The sequence below is a fragment of the Crinia signifera genome, unplaced genomic scaffold (assembly GCF_055691185.1).
Source record: "Crinia signifera unplaced genomic scaffold, ASM5569118v1 HAP2_SCAFFOLD_103, whole genome shotgun sequence".
NCBI lineage: Eukaryota > Metazoa > Chordata > Amphibia > Anura > Myobatrachidae > Crinia > Crinia signifera.
In genome coordinates, this window is record NW_028141997.1 from 46,323 (window position 1) to 64,705 (window position 18,383).

At 45.0% G+C, this 18,383-nt stretch overlaps 1 protein-coding gene across 1 annotated transcript in view; it reads left to right on the forward strand.

Annotated features, from left to right (window-relative positions):
- The first annotated feature begins 320 nt into the window (after window positions 1-320).
- The window catches only part of LOC146051508 (DNA (cytosine-5)-methyltransferase 3A), a 111,505-nt gene continuing 93,442 nt past the window's right edge, over window positions 321-18,383 (forward strand). Inside the window, exons 1-3 of the mRNA XM_083167893.1 lie at window positions 321-518; window positions 1,540-1,589; window positions 9,302-9,448. Coding sequence (XP_083024019.1) covers window positions 458-518; window positions 1,540-1,589; window positions 9,302-9,448 — 258 coding nt within the window. The 5' untranslated portion in view covers window positions 321-457. The remainder of the gene's footprint in view (window positions 519-1,539; window positions 1,590-9,301; window positions 9,449-18,383) is intronic.

Below are 18,383 nucleotides of genomic sequence, written 5' to 3' on the forward strand. Positions count from 1 at the left end.
AGACACCTGTACAGGTAACTCTAACACCGGTGCATACAGATCAGACACCTGTACAGGTAGATCATACAGGTAGGTATATGCCCATCACATGCAGAGCTGATAGTACCCCCCTCCCCGCGTGCCTTCCTATGGTCTGTGACCGCTGTGGTGACTCTGTTCTGTCTCCGTGCAGGTGGAAAGCGTCAGCGCATCCAAAGACATCGCCTCAGTCCCTAAGTGCCACTCGTCCTCGCACACCAGCCGCCCGGATCCCCTGCACAACGGAGAGGTTAAGGCAGCTCAGCTAAAGCCCGAGACGCCCACCCTGGAGAGGGTGAGCCCCGAACGTGCCCCCAGGGACCGGAAGAAGTGTGAGTACGCAGGAGATGGCCCCACGGGTGGGGAGGCCGTGCTGGAGAACGGCCGCTGTGTGCCGAGTGACGGGCCAGATTCTGAGGACACCGATGAGGCTGACGCCATGATGATCTCCACTCCCAAGAAGAGAGGCCGGAGAAGCCTGTCGGACAGTGCAGAGAAAAGTAAGTGTTACCAGTGGGGGGGGGGGGCGCATCAGATTCCCCCCCACACACACACACACACACACAGGCGTTCACCTGCAGTTCCACAGAATCTGGTGTGAATTTATTCTATATCGTCTTGTTACACTCTGTAGCTGGCCGGCACTGTACCCCCCCTCCCCCCCCCCCATTGCTGCGGGGCATAGATCATTGCGTTGACAAGCAGATGTTACCCGTAGATTAGGCAGCATTTCCTGTTGGCCTTCCTCAGGGCCCCGAGACGGCTTTCTAAGAACCAAGGCCTCATTTAGGCGTCCTGAGGAGGAAACTGCCAGCGCCCCCAATATAGACGGCTTCCTTATCACCGCACCTAGACGCTAGACCTCGGCGGTGGCACCGTTCTCAGTAGCTGATAATATCTGCAGACGTCCTGAGGAGGAAACCGCCAGCGCCCCCAATATAGACGGCTTCCTCATCACTGCACCTAGATGCTAGACCTCGGCGGTGGCACTGTTCTCAGTAGCTGATAATATCTGCAGACGTCCTGAGGAGGAAACCGCCAGAACCCCCAATATAGACGGCTTCCTCATCACTGCACCTAGATGCTAGACCTCGGCGGTGGCACCGTTCTCAGTAGCTGATAATATCTGCAGACGTTTTGTTATTGGAAAAGCACGACAAACAGAAAGTAGCAGCGTAGGGTACGGAATGCGGGAAGGAATAGGGGGCGGCAGCAGAGCGGGACAGCTGGGCGATACATAAAGCCAAGGTCGTCCCAACACAATAAGATTAGCGCCGGGTGGGGCGCGCACCGGCGCTGTAATTAGTGGAGCATCACATAGGTGGAGATTGCGCGGTTAGGTCTGAATGCTCCTCCTACATCAGTTCCGTGAATTCCTTTGAGCACTCATCCTAGTGACACTCGTGTCCTAGTAGCGGGCACACACGCTTAGCGTGAAGAAAACACTCAGATCCACATGGCTCATCTGTAAGTAACATCATTATCCTCCTGGTGACCTCTAAATTCTATTTGTCTCTTTAGATAAAGAAGAAGAAAAGGAAGACGAGGACTCGGGATCCCCAAAATCTGAGGTGAGGATCAACCCCCCATCATTCTGTTATAATACTATAGGCTACACTGCTGCTTATGCTCATATCTATGTCTTGTGGTCAGTCAGCGGCACCCCAAGTCTTCTGTTCCTTTCACTTATCCCCCGTAGTGCTAATGATACGGAGGGAGGTAGATCTGTGGCTGGTGTCTCCCCGGCTATCACCGGACGGTACCATCCTGCAGCTACAATGCTGAGAGATGGTGGTCCAATTATCTGCTCGTTTGGCACCAGCTTAGACCCAGCCACATGTGACCCTGTCCTTATGTCACCACGAGGGTAGTGTCCCAAAATTTGCACCACGTTTTTGTGAGATTATCTGACCGACCGTGGTCAGCACCCAAATGATTTTCCCTGTCCTGTTCCAGATCTGTGGCCTGAACATCCTCACATGTGGTTATATTTCAGTAGCGCCTATAAGGGCACTGGCCAATATATAAATGTGAGTGACCAGCAAGCCTGAGAGATTGGGACATTTCCAAATCAGGATTAAGGTTTAATAAATGATCCACGTGAGATATATAATCCATGCCAGATCCCAGTGATCGATAATCCATTCTAGATCCCAGTGATCTATAATCCATTCCAGATCCCAGTGATTTATTAGCCATTCCAAATCCACGTGAGATATAATCCATGCCAGATCCCAGTGATATATATTTCATGCCAGATCCCAGTGATATATATTTCATGCCAGATCCCAGTGATCTATAATCCATGCCAGATCCCAATGATATATAATCCATGCCAGATCCCAGTGATCTATAATCCATGCCAGATTCCAGTGATTTATAATCCATGCCAGATCCCAGTGATCTATAATCCATGCCAGATGCCAGTGATCTATAATCCATGCCAGATCCCAGTGATCTATAATCCATGCCAGATCCCAGTGATCTATAATCCATGCCAGATGCCAGTGATCTATAATCCATGCCAGATCCCAGTGATATATATTTCATGCCAGATCCCAGTGATATATATTTCATGCCAGATCCCAGTGATCTATAATCCATGCCAGATCCCAATGATATATAATCCATGCCAGATCCCAGTGATCTATAATCCATGCCAGATCCCAGTGATCTATAATCCATGCCAGATCCCAGTGATCTATAATCCATGCCAGATCCCAGTGATCTATAATCCATGCCAGATCCCAGTGATCTATAATCCATGCCAGATCCCAGTGATCTATAATCCATGCCAGATCCCAGTGATCTATAATCCATGCCAGATCCCAGTGATCTATAATCCATGCCAGATCCCAGTGATCTATAATCCATGCCAGATCCCAGTGATCTATAATCCATGCCAGATCCCAGTGATCTATAATCCATGCCAGATCCCAGTGATCTATAATCCATGCCAGATCCCAGTGATCTATAATCCATGCCAGATCCCAGTGATCTATAATCCATGCCAGATTCCAGTGATCTATAATCCATGCCAGATCCCAGTGATCTATAATCCATGCCAGATCCCAGTGATCTATAATCCATGCCAGATCCCAGTGATCTATAATCCATGCCAGATCCCAGTGATCTATAATCCATGCCAGATCCCAGTGATCTATAATCCATGCCAGATCCCAGTGATCTATAATCCATGCCAGATCCCAGTGATCTATAATCCATGCCAGATCCCAGTGATCTATAATCCATGCCAGATCCCAATGATCTATAATCCATGCCAGATTCCAGTGATCTATAATCCATGCCATATCCCAGTGATCTATAATCCATGCCAGATTCCAGTGATCTATAATCCATGCCAGATCCCGGGGATATATAATCTATGCCAGATCCCGGGGATATATAATCTGGTGTATCTGGTGGTATATAACCCAATCCAAATCCATGTGATATGTGATGTATGTTGTAACCTGGTGATATATAATCCATCCCGGATCAAATTTATATATAAATAACTGCATTATTTATTTTTAAGTTTCTTATGTAGTGCAGCATATATTTACATATTGTGTAAACTCTGTTTGACTCTGTATCACCAGGTGTCTTTTCTTTGTAACTTTTTCTGTTGAAATGTGTCTTATTTGCAAAGCAGAGCACATAGGATGCACAAGCAGCTTCCTTTAATTAAAATGATATGCATCATGCCTATATTCAGTGTGTGACTGCTGCTGTATCTGCATAAGAATTGAATCATTGCACTATTTTCTAGTAAAACACTGTAACATTCCAATTCTTATGCAGATACAGCAGCAGTTACACCCTGAATATAGGCATGCTGCATATAATTTTTATCAGAAGAAGCTGTTTGTGCATCAATCCCTCTGTTTTGCAACTAAGACACATTTTAAATTAAAAGATGCCTGGCACTATCAGTCGCACCAATGCATGGCGTGCCTAGAAGGGCTGTTAAATGCAAATGGGAGGTTAGATGTAAGTGGGGTAGTGCTTCAGATGGGGTAGCTGGCATCAGATGAGGTAGTGTGTCAGATGGTGAACTGGCATCAGACGGGGCGGGGAGTATGTCAGATGGGGGCTGGCATCAGACGGGGCGGTGAGTATGTCAGATGGGGCTGGCATCAGACAGGGGAGTGTGTCTATTGGGGAGCTTGCAACAGATGGGGGTCCTGGCATCAAATGGGGAGTGTGTCATATAGGGGCTGGCATCAGACGGATGAGCTTGTCAGATGGGTGGTTTGTTATCAGACAGGGGTGTGTGTCAGATGGGGGGCTTAGATCCGATGGGGAGGGGGGGCTGAATCAGGCGAGAGGAGTATGGCAGGTGAGGGGCTTGCATCAGATTGGGGGAATTTTTCAGATGGGGGGCTGGCATCTGACAGAGGTGTGTGTCAGATGAAGGGGCTGGCATCAGATGGGGGTTAGCATCACGTGGGGGGGGGGGAGTGTACCCAGTGGGTGAATGGTATCAGGTCGGGGGTACCTGGGGGAGTGTGGACCCCCCAATAAAGGGGTCTCCCCCTCCAGGGTACGCTTGGCCTGGACTGTGGGCACCGGGCTGATAGCAAATAAAGGGTTAAATAAGTGTAAAAAATAGATATTGGATTTTGTAGTAGAACTACAGGGGCCAGCAAGCCTCCCCCACATACTGGGACTTGGAGAACCACAAGTTCCAGCATGTGGGGCATTAATAAACCCACTGGGACTTTTAGTCTCTTTTCAGAACCAATAGCCGAATAACTGACCCACACACGGATTTAAATAAAGTTATAATACACCCTTCACAGATCCAGACTCGCCTATCTTGGTCAGGTAGGTCCGGCCCACTTCTCCATGTAGAATCCAAACCGGTTTCTGTGAGAAAAAAAATCCATCTGGTGCACATTGCGTCCTCTTCTTTCCATGTAGGCAGCCTCGGTTCATATGGACTGAAGGAAGCCCATTTATACACAATGCTGGGTCCCCAAATGACTCCTGTTACTTTAGAACCCGGCAGTCAATAAGGAAGCGCTACAGCAGCCTTGCTCCCTTGATTGGCTGAGGTCTAACCTGTCAGTCAAACAGAGCTCTGTTTCTATTTCGGACAGGGAGGGAATCCCAGCGCTGATTCACCGTTGGAGCTTTGTGGTTTCCAAAACCACAAAGGTTAATTAGGTCAGACCATTCACTTGACATTCACTTGACTAGCCTCAATGCTCATGCTACCTCATGTAGAAAGAGTCCCCCCGCTGTCTGTTTGTGCCTGGTGCTGGTTTCCAAAATATGGGGAACCCCCTACTCCTTTTGTCCCCCATATTTTGGGAACCATGACCGGACCAAGAGCCTAGTGCTTGTTATAAGAATACAGGGGAACCTAGTGTTCATTCTAGCACCTGCCATCTTTGAAAACCCATGCAGTTCCTCTTCCCTGCCTGGGGTTTCGCTGTCTGTTGTAGTGCTTCTAGCACAGTGTGGTCTGTATATCAGCACTGATATGCAAACCAGACCTGTACTAGAAACACCACAGCAGACAGTGACACCCCAGGCAGGGAAGAGGAACTGCATTAGTTTTCAAAGATGGCTGGTGCTAGAATGAACCCTATTTGATCCCTCCCCCCCCAGTATTTCAGCAACCAGGACTGGCTCAATGAACTGGTTATGCTCCTGGGGGGACCCGCACCGTTTTTTTTTTTTTATTATTTAATATTTTTTTTATACAGAGCAGTATCACATGGATTTGACTGATCTGACATGCGTCAGCCTTTCCTGATACAGTGTGCCCTCTACCTGCTGACGGCCACAGAGATATATAGTTACTAGTTAAAAGCCTGTCAAAATGATGTCTTAGTCCCTATCTGCTCCTACCTCCAACCTCTGTCCTCACCGCTCCCTCTCTCCATATCCAGCAAGTTTGAAACAATTCATTTTGCTTTCACTTTCTGATATGTAGTAATTTCGTCCGTCGAGTGGCCTCTAGTGGCCACTGGTGGGACTTCACCTCAAAGAGGGAGTCTGCACACAGGTCTCCTCCTCTCTAGAAGCGCCTCTGCATTAGACCCACCCCTAACTGAGCCTTCTGAAAATGTTGATATTTTGACAATAAACCAAGAATACTGACTGCTCACCATTAAAGAGAGTATTGCTTTTATACACTGGCGGATGGATGTTTTTATTAGGAGGGTTATTTTGATATATATAAACCTAGAGGAGGATTTTATATATTTTAGATACATATCATATGAAAATACTGGTGTGGTGGTTGGTGTCCGACGGCCGTTTCACCTACAACCAGACATCTGTCTCCTGTGGAGAACTGCCTGTGTTTAGGTGAAACGCTCGTCGGGCATCAGCAACCACACCAGTTCATATGATATGTATCTTATACCTCTTTGAGATCACAAAATGCAGGGTCGCACCGGGACTTTGAATCGGTTCAGTACTATATCGACCCTGTATTTTGCTCTCTCTGGACCCTTCAGTGACCCGGCAATATTGCCGGTTCGCTGACGTCATGTGCGGCAGAGTAGCAGACCTTCAACGGGGGCGGGGGAGAAGGCAGCGCTTGGATCTGGCGCTGCTCCAAGCACTGCCTCTTTCATCAGTGTGAACAGGAACTGGGTCGTTTGACCCGATGAACCCGTTCACACTGCAAAGCAACCCGGCAATGAACCGGTAAGGACCCCGCATTTTTACCGGTTCGTAATGAGGGGTTGCTGAACCCGGTAAGCCCTTTCAGATTGCACCTATTACTGGGTTGAAACGGCAACCAAGCGGCATGAACCTGGAAATTAGGTGTGATCTAAAAGGGGTATTAGGAAATTGAATGTAAGTGCCGGACATCCGCTTTCCATGTGGAGGAGGTGACTGTGTTTATTCATGATATTGCTCAATTGGCAGATATTCATATAATACACGGGTTTATGTGTCTGGCATCACCAGAAAATACCTATATTGTAGGATATTTGGATTAATACAGTGGAGCAATGACACAGCTGGAGATGCAGGGGTGTGATTCTGGTTATCCGCACTGTATTCCCCTGCGCAGACCTTTCTAAGGTTCCATCCTACCTTGGGAATCCTCAACTACATCCCGGCCCTTACTTCTCATTCCTGAGGTCATCATACAACATAGTGATATGTTCTGGGGACCATATATTGCAGAGCCTCATTGTGGTATACCATGCATAGACGTATTCTAGGGACTATTGTATATTGCAGAGCCTCATCGTGGTATACCATGCACAGCCGTATTCTGGGGACCACTGCATATTGCAGAGCCTAATTGTGGTGTAGGTTGCAGAGCCGTACTCTGGGCACTATTGTATATTGCAGAGCCTATTCATGGTATACCATGCAGAGCCATACTCTGGGGACCATTGTATATTTCAGAGCCTATTTGTAGTTTACCATGCAGAGCCGTATTCCTGGAACCATTGTATATTGCAGAGCCTCACTGTGGTATACCATGCAGAGCTGTACTGTGGGGACAATTGTATACTGCAGAGCCTCATTGTGGTATACCATGCAGAGCCGTATACTGGAACCATTATAGTTCTTAGCCCAATTATGGTATATCAGGCATAGGTTTATTTTAGGGACCACTGTATATTGAACCTAATCAGGGTATACCATGCAGAGCCGTATTCTGGGGACCACTTTGTATTGCAGAGCCCCACGGGTTTCTGTGCAGGAATGGACACTTTCTGTTACGTTAGCGGTGCTGCTTTAATAGAAAAAATGGTCTTTTGCTTCGCACAGCCCCTCTCACTGAGACACTGTCACATCGCACAGCCTCTCTCACGGAGACTCTGCCACACCACACAGCCTCTCTCACTGAGACTCCGCCACGTCGCACAGCTCCTCTCACTGAGACTCTTCCACACCACACAGTCTTTCTCACTGAGACTCTGCCACGTCGCACAGCTCCTCTCACTGAGACTCTGCCACGTCGTACAGCCCTCTCACCAAGACTCTGCTACATCACACAGCCTCTCTCACTGAGACTCCGCCACGTCGCACAGCTCCTCTCACTGAGACTCTTCCACACCACACAGTCTTTCTCACTGAGACTCTGACATGTCGTACAGCTCCTCTCACTGAGCCTCTGCCACACCACTCATCGTCTCTCACTGAGACTCTGCCATGTCGCACAGCTCCTCTCACTGAGACTCCGCCACGTCGCACAGCTCCTCTCACTGAGACTCTTCCACACCACACAGTCTTTCTCACTGAGACTCTGACATGTCGTACAGCTCCTCTCACTGAGCCTCTGCCACACCACTCATCGTCTCTCACTGAGACTCTGCCACGTCGCACAGCTCCTCTCACTGAGACTCTGCCACGTCGTACAGCCCTCTCACCAAGACTCTGCTACATCACACAGCCTCTCTCACTGAGACTCTGCCACGTCGCACAGCTCCTCTCACCAAGATTCTGCCACATCACACAGCCTCTCGCACTGAGACTCTGCCACATTGCACAGCCCTCTCAATGAGACTCTGTCACACCACACAGCCTCTCTCACGGAGACTCCACCGCACAGCTCCTCTCATTGAGACTCTGCCGCACCGCACAGCGGTGGACCATCCATGTGGAATATGATTAGCGATAGTAATCTGTGCCAAGTGCACCGGTAGTAGAGTGTGCCACCTTGCCTGGTGCAAGCCCACAAGGGTACACGTATGTAATAATTGTGCTCACGTATGATGAAACATAGAACATGACACCCACATTCTTCACAAATCTCGTGGGGACCTTTTTGTGTCAAAAAATTTCTTGTCGACCTTTTGAGCTTGCCGTCAATGCATGTCGACCATATTCTGTCGACCTAGTGATTGGATGTAATTCCTGTAGATCTTCTGGCATACGGTCATTAGGTCGACACACCAAAGGCCAACATGCATTGAGTGGACCACTATGGCTTATGTCAACACCTCAGATGTCGACCTAGCCATTGTCGACCATCAGGGGTTGACCTAATGCATGTTGACATTTGGTTGGTTGACCCAGTGACCCATACTTGACATTGTATATCGCACCCCCTATTAGCGTGTCTCACTCTGTGGATGGGACAGCCGGGAAGGGTATTGCTGCGTTCCCCAGGGGACATGACCGGAGCCTGGTGTTCCCGGATCTCTCGCTGAGCTGGGCTGCGCGTCTGGCTAGGGGGCAGGGTACTGCATGAGGAGGGTGATTGGGGTGCACGGATTGTCTCTGTGTTGTGTTATTGTGTGGTGCACGTTACCTCCACCCTGTTGCTTACACAGTCTTAACTACCGTTGAGCAGGGTTACCGAAGCCGATTACGTGGAGGGTTGGGCTGGGAGTCCGGTCTGCGTCAGAGGCCCGTGCCGAGGCTGCCTTTCCAGGCTGGGGACCCATATTACGTCAGCAAGAGGAAGAGAGATGAGTGGCTGGCCAGATGGAAGAAAGAGGTAAGAACATGGCCTAGATTTCCCTATAACTGTATTGTGTTTGTGCTGATGGAAGCCGCGGTGGCCAGGTCCCAGCAGAGCGTTACAGCCCTCATCTAGTAGACACATGCAGCCGCACATACTGGTCCATTCCCTACCTGCGTGTAATCTGGATGGGACACGTGAGTGTCATTATTATTGTGTCCCCAGATCTGGCATCATAGGACAATGAATTTATGGTGACCATAAGGTTGTGTAGATCCACCAGCCTGGCACCAGTCCAGCCCAAATGTCCTGACCCCCTAGTCATGTATTGGGTCATTGTGCTGGGATAACCTCCATATAGGTGTGTATGTGATGCCCCCCCTCTCTCTCTCTATATATATATATATATATATATATATATATTTATATATATATTATACAGCTGAGGTGTGCATGTGATGTCCTCTTTATATATTATACAGATGAGGTGTGTATGTGATGTCATATAGATATATTATACAGATGAGGTGTGTATGTGATGTCCTCTATATATATAATACAGATGAGGTGTGTATGTGATATCCTCTATATATATTATTATATTATACAGGTGAGGTGTGTATGTGATATCCTCTCTATATATTATACAGATGAGGTGTGTGTGTGATGTCTTATATATATATATTATACAGCTGAGGTGTGAATGCGATGCCCTCTCTCTCTCTATATATATATTATACAGGGGAGGTGTGTATGTGATGTCCTCTATATATATTATACAGATGAGGTGTGTGTGTGTGATGTCCTCTATATATATTATACAGGTGAGGTGTGTATGTGATATCCTCTATATATACTATACAGATGAGGTGTGTGTGTGATGTCCTATATATATATATATATATATATATTATACAGGGGAGGTGTGTATGTGATGTCCTCTATATATATTATACAGATGAGGTGTGCATGTGATGTCCTCTATATATATTATACAGGTGAGGCGTGTATGTGATATCCTCTATATATACTATACAGCTGAGGTGTGTATGTGATGTCTTATATATATATTATACAGCTGAGGTGTGTATGTGATGCCCTCTCTCTCTCTCTCTATATATATATATATATATATATATTATACAGGGGAGGTGTGTATGAGATGTCCTCTATATATTATACAGGTGAGGTGTGTATGTGATGTCCTCTATATATTATACAGGTGAGGTGTGTATGTGATGTCCTCTATATATATATATTATACAGCTGCGGTGTGTATGTGATGTCCTCTGTATATATTATACAGATGAGGTGTGTATGTGATGTCATATAGATATATTATACAGATGAGGTGTGTATGTGGTGTCCTCTGTATATATTATATAGATGAGGAGTGTATGTGATGTCCTCTGTATATATTATACAGATGAGGTGTGTATGTGATGTCATATATGTAATACATTATACAGATGAGGTGTATATGGGTTGCTCTATATATCTGTATAAGAACCGTGTGTGTGTGTCTATGCAGTGGGTGGGGTTATCGCTGCCACCACCAGACTCCTCCTACGTGGCGTCTGGAACCACGGTTACCTCAGACCTAAACGCTAGTACCTGAGTAGTACCTGCTGGAGTGTGTTTGCGGCGACACGCTGCTGACACACCCTGACTGGCATCGATTGGTTCCCCACTGGTCACGGACCAGATCTCTGCTGCGGTAGCAGGTAGAGCGGAACTCGGAGACGCTGGATGCTATACCCAGAACAGCTGGAGAATGGAATTATTGCAGTAATTCTGTTGGTCGCTAGATGAAAGCAGTTGTCTTGGGCAATAGATGGTTTATTTGCTCAAAGTAGAAGCTCTACAAGTAATGTTACAGCACTCAAATCAGGTAGATTGTACAATTAACTCAGGGCTGAGCCCTCCTTTTATGCTACTCCAACACACAGTACCACAAGGGGTAACCTCAGCTTGTTGGAAGCGTGCACAGTCTCTCCCTCCCCCCCCCAGCGCCTGGGTTCCTGGGCGCAGCCACTTCCCCATAGCCCCAGCGCGCGCTGGGGGTTAACCATTTATGCCACCCGCCGCAGCCTCTGACCTGGGCTGTGGCGCACCCACACCCTGCTGGTGCCCCCAGCGTGCCAGGGGTTAACGGCGGTGATTCGCCACGGCTGCAGCGTGGATGAGTCCCGGCTCCCCCTGGCGGCCGCCACACGCCAGGAGCCGGGGAATCCAGACTCCCCACGCTGGCCAACTCTCCCGGAGATGGGGTGCACATAGGGTGTCCGCAGCCGCCGGTGGAGGACCGGGGCCGCGGCGCCCACACACATAAATAAAACAGTAGGTCCTGTTTGAATTTTGGCGCCAAGCGCCCTTTGTCCTGCGGCCGGTGCTGAATGGGGTTAACCCTTTCAGTCCCGCGGACGCCATTGTCCGTGTGCCGAGGCCTCCGGCCACAGTATCATGTATATTATTGTATGTATATGGATCAGAGCCGTCCTCGGTGCCCAGTGTGCGCTGTATGTATATTAGCCTGCGCCGCCGTGCGGCCTGTGGATGATGTTACAGCCGCTCCCTCCCCGGGGTTGCTCTGCAGACGCCAGATGCCTTGTTGCCTGTCTCTGCCTCGCGTCTCCCCGTGGTTGGTAATTACATTTTGCTTCGGGTTTCATCATGTTCCACGACTTAACCCCTTCCTCCCCAGCGCTGCCAGCGACTGCGCTCTCTGTCACGGCTGGCTGAGGATGTCGGAGCCCAGTGGGGAATTTCCAGTGCAGAATGATATTGGTGAGGAAGACATTACTGGCGTCTCCATAGCAACCAGTCTTTATATAGAACTGTGCGCGCCGCGGCCTCATCCCTGCTGGATTATCTCAGGGCAAGGCCAGGTGATAGCTCTTTCATTGGCTGGAATTGTGTAATCCGTTGCCATGCATGGCAGCCATATTGGATCAGGGGTTATCACTGCAGAGTATATGTGTATTACGTCTCTGTGACGCAGGAACCCGTGTGGTGTCACATCTGCCTAATAACCATGCTGCCATGGGAACGGGCCTACCTCAGGACACTGCCACACACTCTGTACACTGTGCCTGTATGCCCCTGGATCCCAGCCCGGCCCATTGTCCTTACTCCATCACACATTACAGCTGGTGGTCTGCACTCGGCAGGGAGGGTCTCCTGGGGATACCGTCACTAGGTCTACAAGCATGAGGTCGACACCACTAGGTTGGCATGCAGGAAGGTTGACATGGGTGAGGTTGACGGGGTCATTAGATCGACAGTCAAAAGGTCGACATGGGGTTTTTCACCTTTTTTTTTTGAGCCGACATGTGCCGACAGGCGGTATTTCATGCCCTACCATCCACTAGGGCGTGGTGGCAGAATAAAATAGTGTGCCGAGCGCAGCGAGGAACTGAGCCTGAATCATGGCGAGTGCAGCGGTGGTACTTTTCATTGTTCATGTCGACTGTGTTGACATTCGGGTAAAAAAAGGTGAAAACCCCCACGTCGACCTTTTGACTGTCGACTTTGCCCATGTTGACCTAATGCTTGTGTCGACCTAAGCATCATGTCGACCGAACCCATGTCGGCTTCCGTCATGTCGACCTTCATGCATGTCTATCCAATGATCCATACCTGCTTGTAGCCGCCTACCTCAGATGTGTCTCTCACACTGCAAGATGGCGTCTGTGCGTCCTGCTCGGCCACGGAGGCCCAAGTCACACGTCTCCTCAGGAGCGGCTCTTGTGCTGCGGCTGGTGTAATACGTAGATAATATACAGGGTGTTATACGGAGATTATATACAGGGTGTTATACAGAGATTATATACAGGGTGTAATACGGAGATTATATACAGGGTGTAATACGGAGATTATATACAGGGTGTAATACGGAGATTATATACAGGGTGTAATACGTAGATAATATACAGGGTGTTATACGGAGATTATATACAGGGTGTTATACAGAGATTATATACAGGGTGTAATACGGAGATTATATACAGGGTGTAATACGTAGATTATATACAGGGTGTAATACGTAGATTATATACAGGGTGTAATACGGAGATTATATACAGGGTGTAATACGGAGATTATATACCCGGTGTTATACGGAGATTATATACCGGGTGTTATACGGAGATTATATACAGGGTGTAATACGGAGATTATATACCGGGTGTTATACGGAGGTTATATACAGGGTGTAATACGGAGATTATATACAGGGTGTAATACGGAGATTATATACCGGGTGTTATACGGAGGTTATATACAGGGTGTTATACGGAGATTATATACAGGGTGTTATACGGAGATTATATACAGGGTGTTATACGGAGATTATGTTATACGGAGATTATATACAGGGTGTTATACAAGATTATATACAGGGTGTTATACGGAGATTATGTTATACGGAGATTATATACAGGGTGTTATACGGAGATTATATACAGGGTGTTATACGGAGATTATATACCGGGTGTTATACGGAGATTATATACAGGGTGTTATACGGAGATTATGTTATACGGAGATTATATACAGGGTGTAATACAGATGATATATACTGGGTGTTATACGGAGATTATATACAGGGTGTAATACGGAGATTATATACAGGGTGTAATACGTAGATAATATACAGGGTGTTATACGGAGATTATATACAGGGTGTTATACAGAGATTATATACAGGGTGTAATACGGAGATTATATACCGGGTGTTATACGGAGATTATATACAGGGTGTTATACGGAGATTATATACAGGGTGTTATACGGAGATTATATACAGGGTGTAATACGGAGATTATATACAGGGTGTAATACGTAGATTATATACAGGGTGTAATACGGAGATTATATACAGGGTGTTATACGGAGATTATATACAGGGTGTAATATGGAGATTATATACCGGGTGTTATACGGAGATTATATACAGGGTGTAATACGGAGATTATATACAGGGTGTTATACGGAGATTATATACAGGGTGTAATACGGAGATTATATACAGGGTGTTATACGGAGATTATATACAGGGTGTTATACGGAGATTATATACAGGGTGTTATACAGAGATTATATACAGGGTGTAATACGGAGATTATATACAGGGTGTTATACGGAGATTATATACAGGGTGTTATACGGAGATTATATACAGGGTGTAATACGTAGATTATATACAGGGTGTAATACGTAGATTATATACAGGGTGTAATACGGAGATTATATACAGGGTGTTATACGGAGATTATATACCGGGTGTAATACGGAGATTATATACAGGGTGTTATACGGAGATTATATACAGGGTGTTATACGGAGATTATATACAGGGTGTTATACGGAGATTATATACAGGGTGTAATACGGAGATTATATACAGGGTGTTATACGGAGATTATATACAGGGTGTTATACGGAGATTATAAACAGGGTGTAATACGGAGATTATATACAGGGTGTAATACGGAGATTATATACAGGGTGTTATACGGAGATTATATACAGGGTGTAATACGGAGATTATATACAGGGTGTAATATGGAGATTATATACAGGGTGTTATACAGAGATTATATACAGGGTGTTATACGGAGATTATATACAGGGTGTAATACGGAGATTATATACAGGGTGTAATACGGAGATTATATACCGGGTGTTATACGGAGATTATATACAGGGTGTTATACAGAGATTATATACAGGGTGTTATACAGATGATATATACCTGGTGTTATACGGATGATATATACTGGGTGTTATACGGAGATTATATACAGGGTGTTATACGGAGATTATATACAGGGTGTTATACGGAGATTATATACCGGGTGTTATACGGAGATTATATACAGGGTGTTATACGGAGATTATATACAGGGTGTTATACGGAGATTATATACCGGGTGTTATACGGAGATTATATACTGGGTGTTATACGGAGATTATATACAGGGTGTTATACGGAGATTATATACAGGGTGTAATACGGAGATTATATACAGGGTGTTATAAAGAGATTATATACAGGGTGTAATACGGAGATTATATACAGGGTGTTATACGGAGATTATAAACAGGGTGTAATACGGATATTATATACAGGGTGTTATACGGAGATTATATACAGGGTGTAATACGGAGATTATATACAGGGTGTTATACGGAGATTATATACAGGGTGTAATACGGAGATTATATACAGGGTGTAATACGGAGATTATATACCGGGTGTTATACGGAGATTATATACTGGGTGTTATACGGAGATTATATACAGGGTGTTATACGGAGATTATATACAGGGTGTAATACGGAGATTATATACAGGGTGTTATAAAGAGATTATATACAGGGTGTAATACGGAGATTATATACAGGGTGTTATACGGAGATTATAAACAGGGTGTAATACGGATATTATATACAGGGTGTTATACGGAGATTATATACAGGGTGTAATACGGAGATTATATACAGGGTGTTATACGGAGATTATATACAGGGTGTTATACGGAGATTATATACAGGGTGTAATACGGAGGTTATATACAGGGTGTAATACGGAGATTATATACAGGGTTTAATACGGAGATTATATACAGGGTGTTATACGGAGATTATATACAGGGTGTAATACGGAGATTATATACAGGGTGTTATACGGATATTATATACAGGGTGTTATACGGAGATTATATACAGGGTGTTATACGGAGATTATATACAGGGTGTAATACGGAGATTATATACAGGGTGTAATACGGAGATTATATACAGGGTGTAATACGGAGATTATATACAGGGTGTAATACGGAGATTATATACAGGGTGTAATACAGAGATTATATACTGGGTGTTATACGGAGATTATATACAGGGTGTTATACGGAGATTATATACAGGGTGTAATACGGAGATTATATACAGGGTGTAATACGGAGATTATATACCGGGTGTTATACGGAGATTATATACAGGGTGTTATACGGAGATTATATACAGGGTGTTATACGGAGATTATATACAGGGTGTTATACGGAGATTATATACAGGGTGTAATACGGAGATTATATACAGGGTGTAATACGGAGATTATATACCGGGTGTTATACGGAGATTATATACAGGGTGTTATACGGAGATTATATACAGGGTGTAATACGGAGATTATATACAGGGTGTAATACGGAGATTATATACTGGGTGTTATACGGAGATTATATACAGGGTGTTATACGGAGATTATATACAGGGTGTAATACGGAGATTATATACAGGGTGTAATACGGAGATTATATACAGGGTGTAATACGGAGATTATATACAGGGTGTAATACGGAGATTATATACCCAGTGTTATACGGAGATTATATACCGGGTGTTATACGGAGATTATATACAGGGTGTAATACGGAGATTATATACCGGGTGTAATACGGAGATTATATACAGGGTGTTATACGGAGATTATATACAGGGTGTTATACGGAGATTATATACAGGGTGTTATACGGAGATTATGTTATACGTAGATTATATACAGGGTGTAATACGGAGATTATGTACAGGGTGTTATACGGAGATTATATACAGGGTGTAATACGGAGATTATATACAGGGTGTTATACGGAGATTATATACAGGGTGTTATACGGAGATTATATACAGGGTGTAATACGGAGATTATATACAGGGTGTAATACGGAGATTATATACAGGATGTTATACAGATGATATATACCGGGTGTTATACAGATGATATATACCTGGTGTTATACGGATGATATATACTGGGTGTTATACAGATGATATATACTGGGTGTTATACAGATGATATATACTGGGTGTTATACGGAGATTATATACAGGGTGTTATACGGAGATTATATACAGGGTGTTATACGGAGATTATATACAGGGTGTTATACGGAGATTATATACAGGGTGTTATACGGAGATTATATACAGGGTGTTATACGGAGATTATATACAGGGTGTTATACAGAGATTATATACAGGGTGTTATACGGAGATTATATACAGGGTGTAATACGGAGATTATATACAGGGTGTTATACGGATGATATATACTGGGTGTTATACGGAGATTATATACAGGGTGTTATACGGATGATATATACCGGGTGTTATACGGAGATTATATACAGGGTGTTATACGGAGATTATATACAGGGTGTAATACGGAGATTATATACCGGGTGTAATACGGAGATTATATACAGGGTGTTATACAGAGATTATATACAGGGTGTTATACGGAGATTATATACAGGGTGTTATACGGAGATTATGTTATACGGAGATTATATACAGGGTGTTATACAAGATTATATACAGGGTGTTATACGGAGATTATGTTATACGGAGATTATATACAGGGTGTTATACGGAGATTATATACAGGATGTTATACAGATGATATATACCGGGTGTTATACAGATGATATATACTGGGTGTTATACGGATGATATATACTGGGTGTTATACGGAGATTATATACAGGGTGTTATAAAGAGATTATATACAGGGTGTTATACGGAGATTATATACAGGGTGTTATACGGAGATTATATACAGGGTGTAATACGGAGATTATATACAGGGTGTTATACGGAGATTATATACAGGGTGTTATACGGAGATTATATACAGGGTGTAATACGGAGATTATGTACAGGGTGTTATACGGAGATTATATACAGGGTGTTATACGGAGATTATATACAGGGTGTTATACGGAGATTATATACAGGGTGTTATACGGAGATTATATACAGGGTGTTATACGGAGTTTATATACAGGGTGTAATACGGAGATTATATACAGGGTGTTATACGGAGATTATATACAGGGTGTTATACGGAGATTATATACAGGGTGTTATACGGAGATTATATACAGGGTGTTATACGGAGATT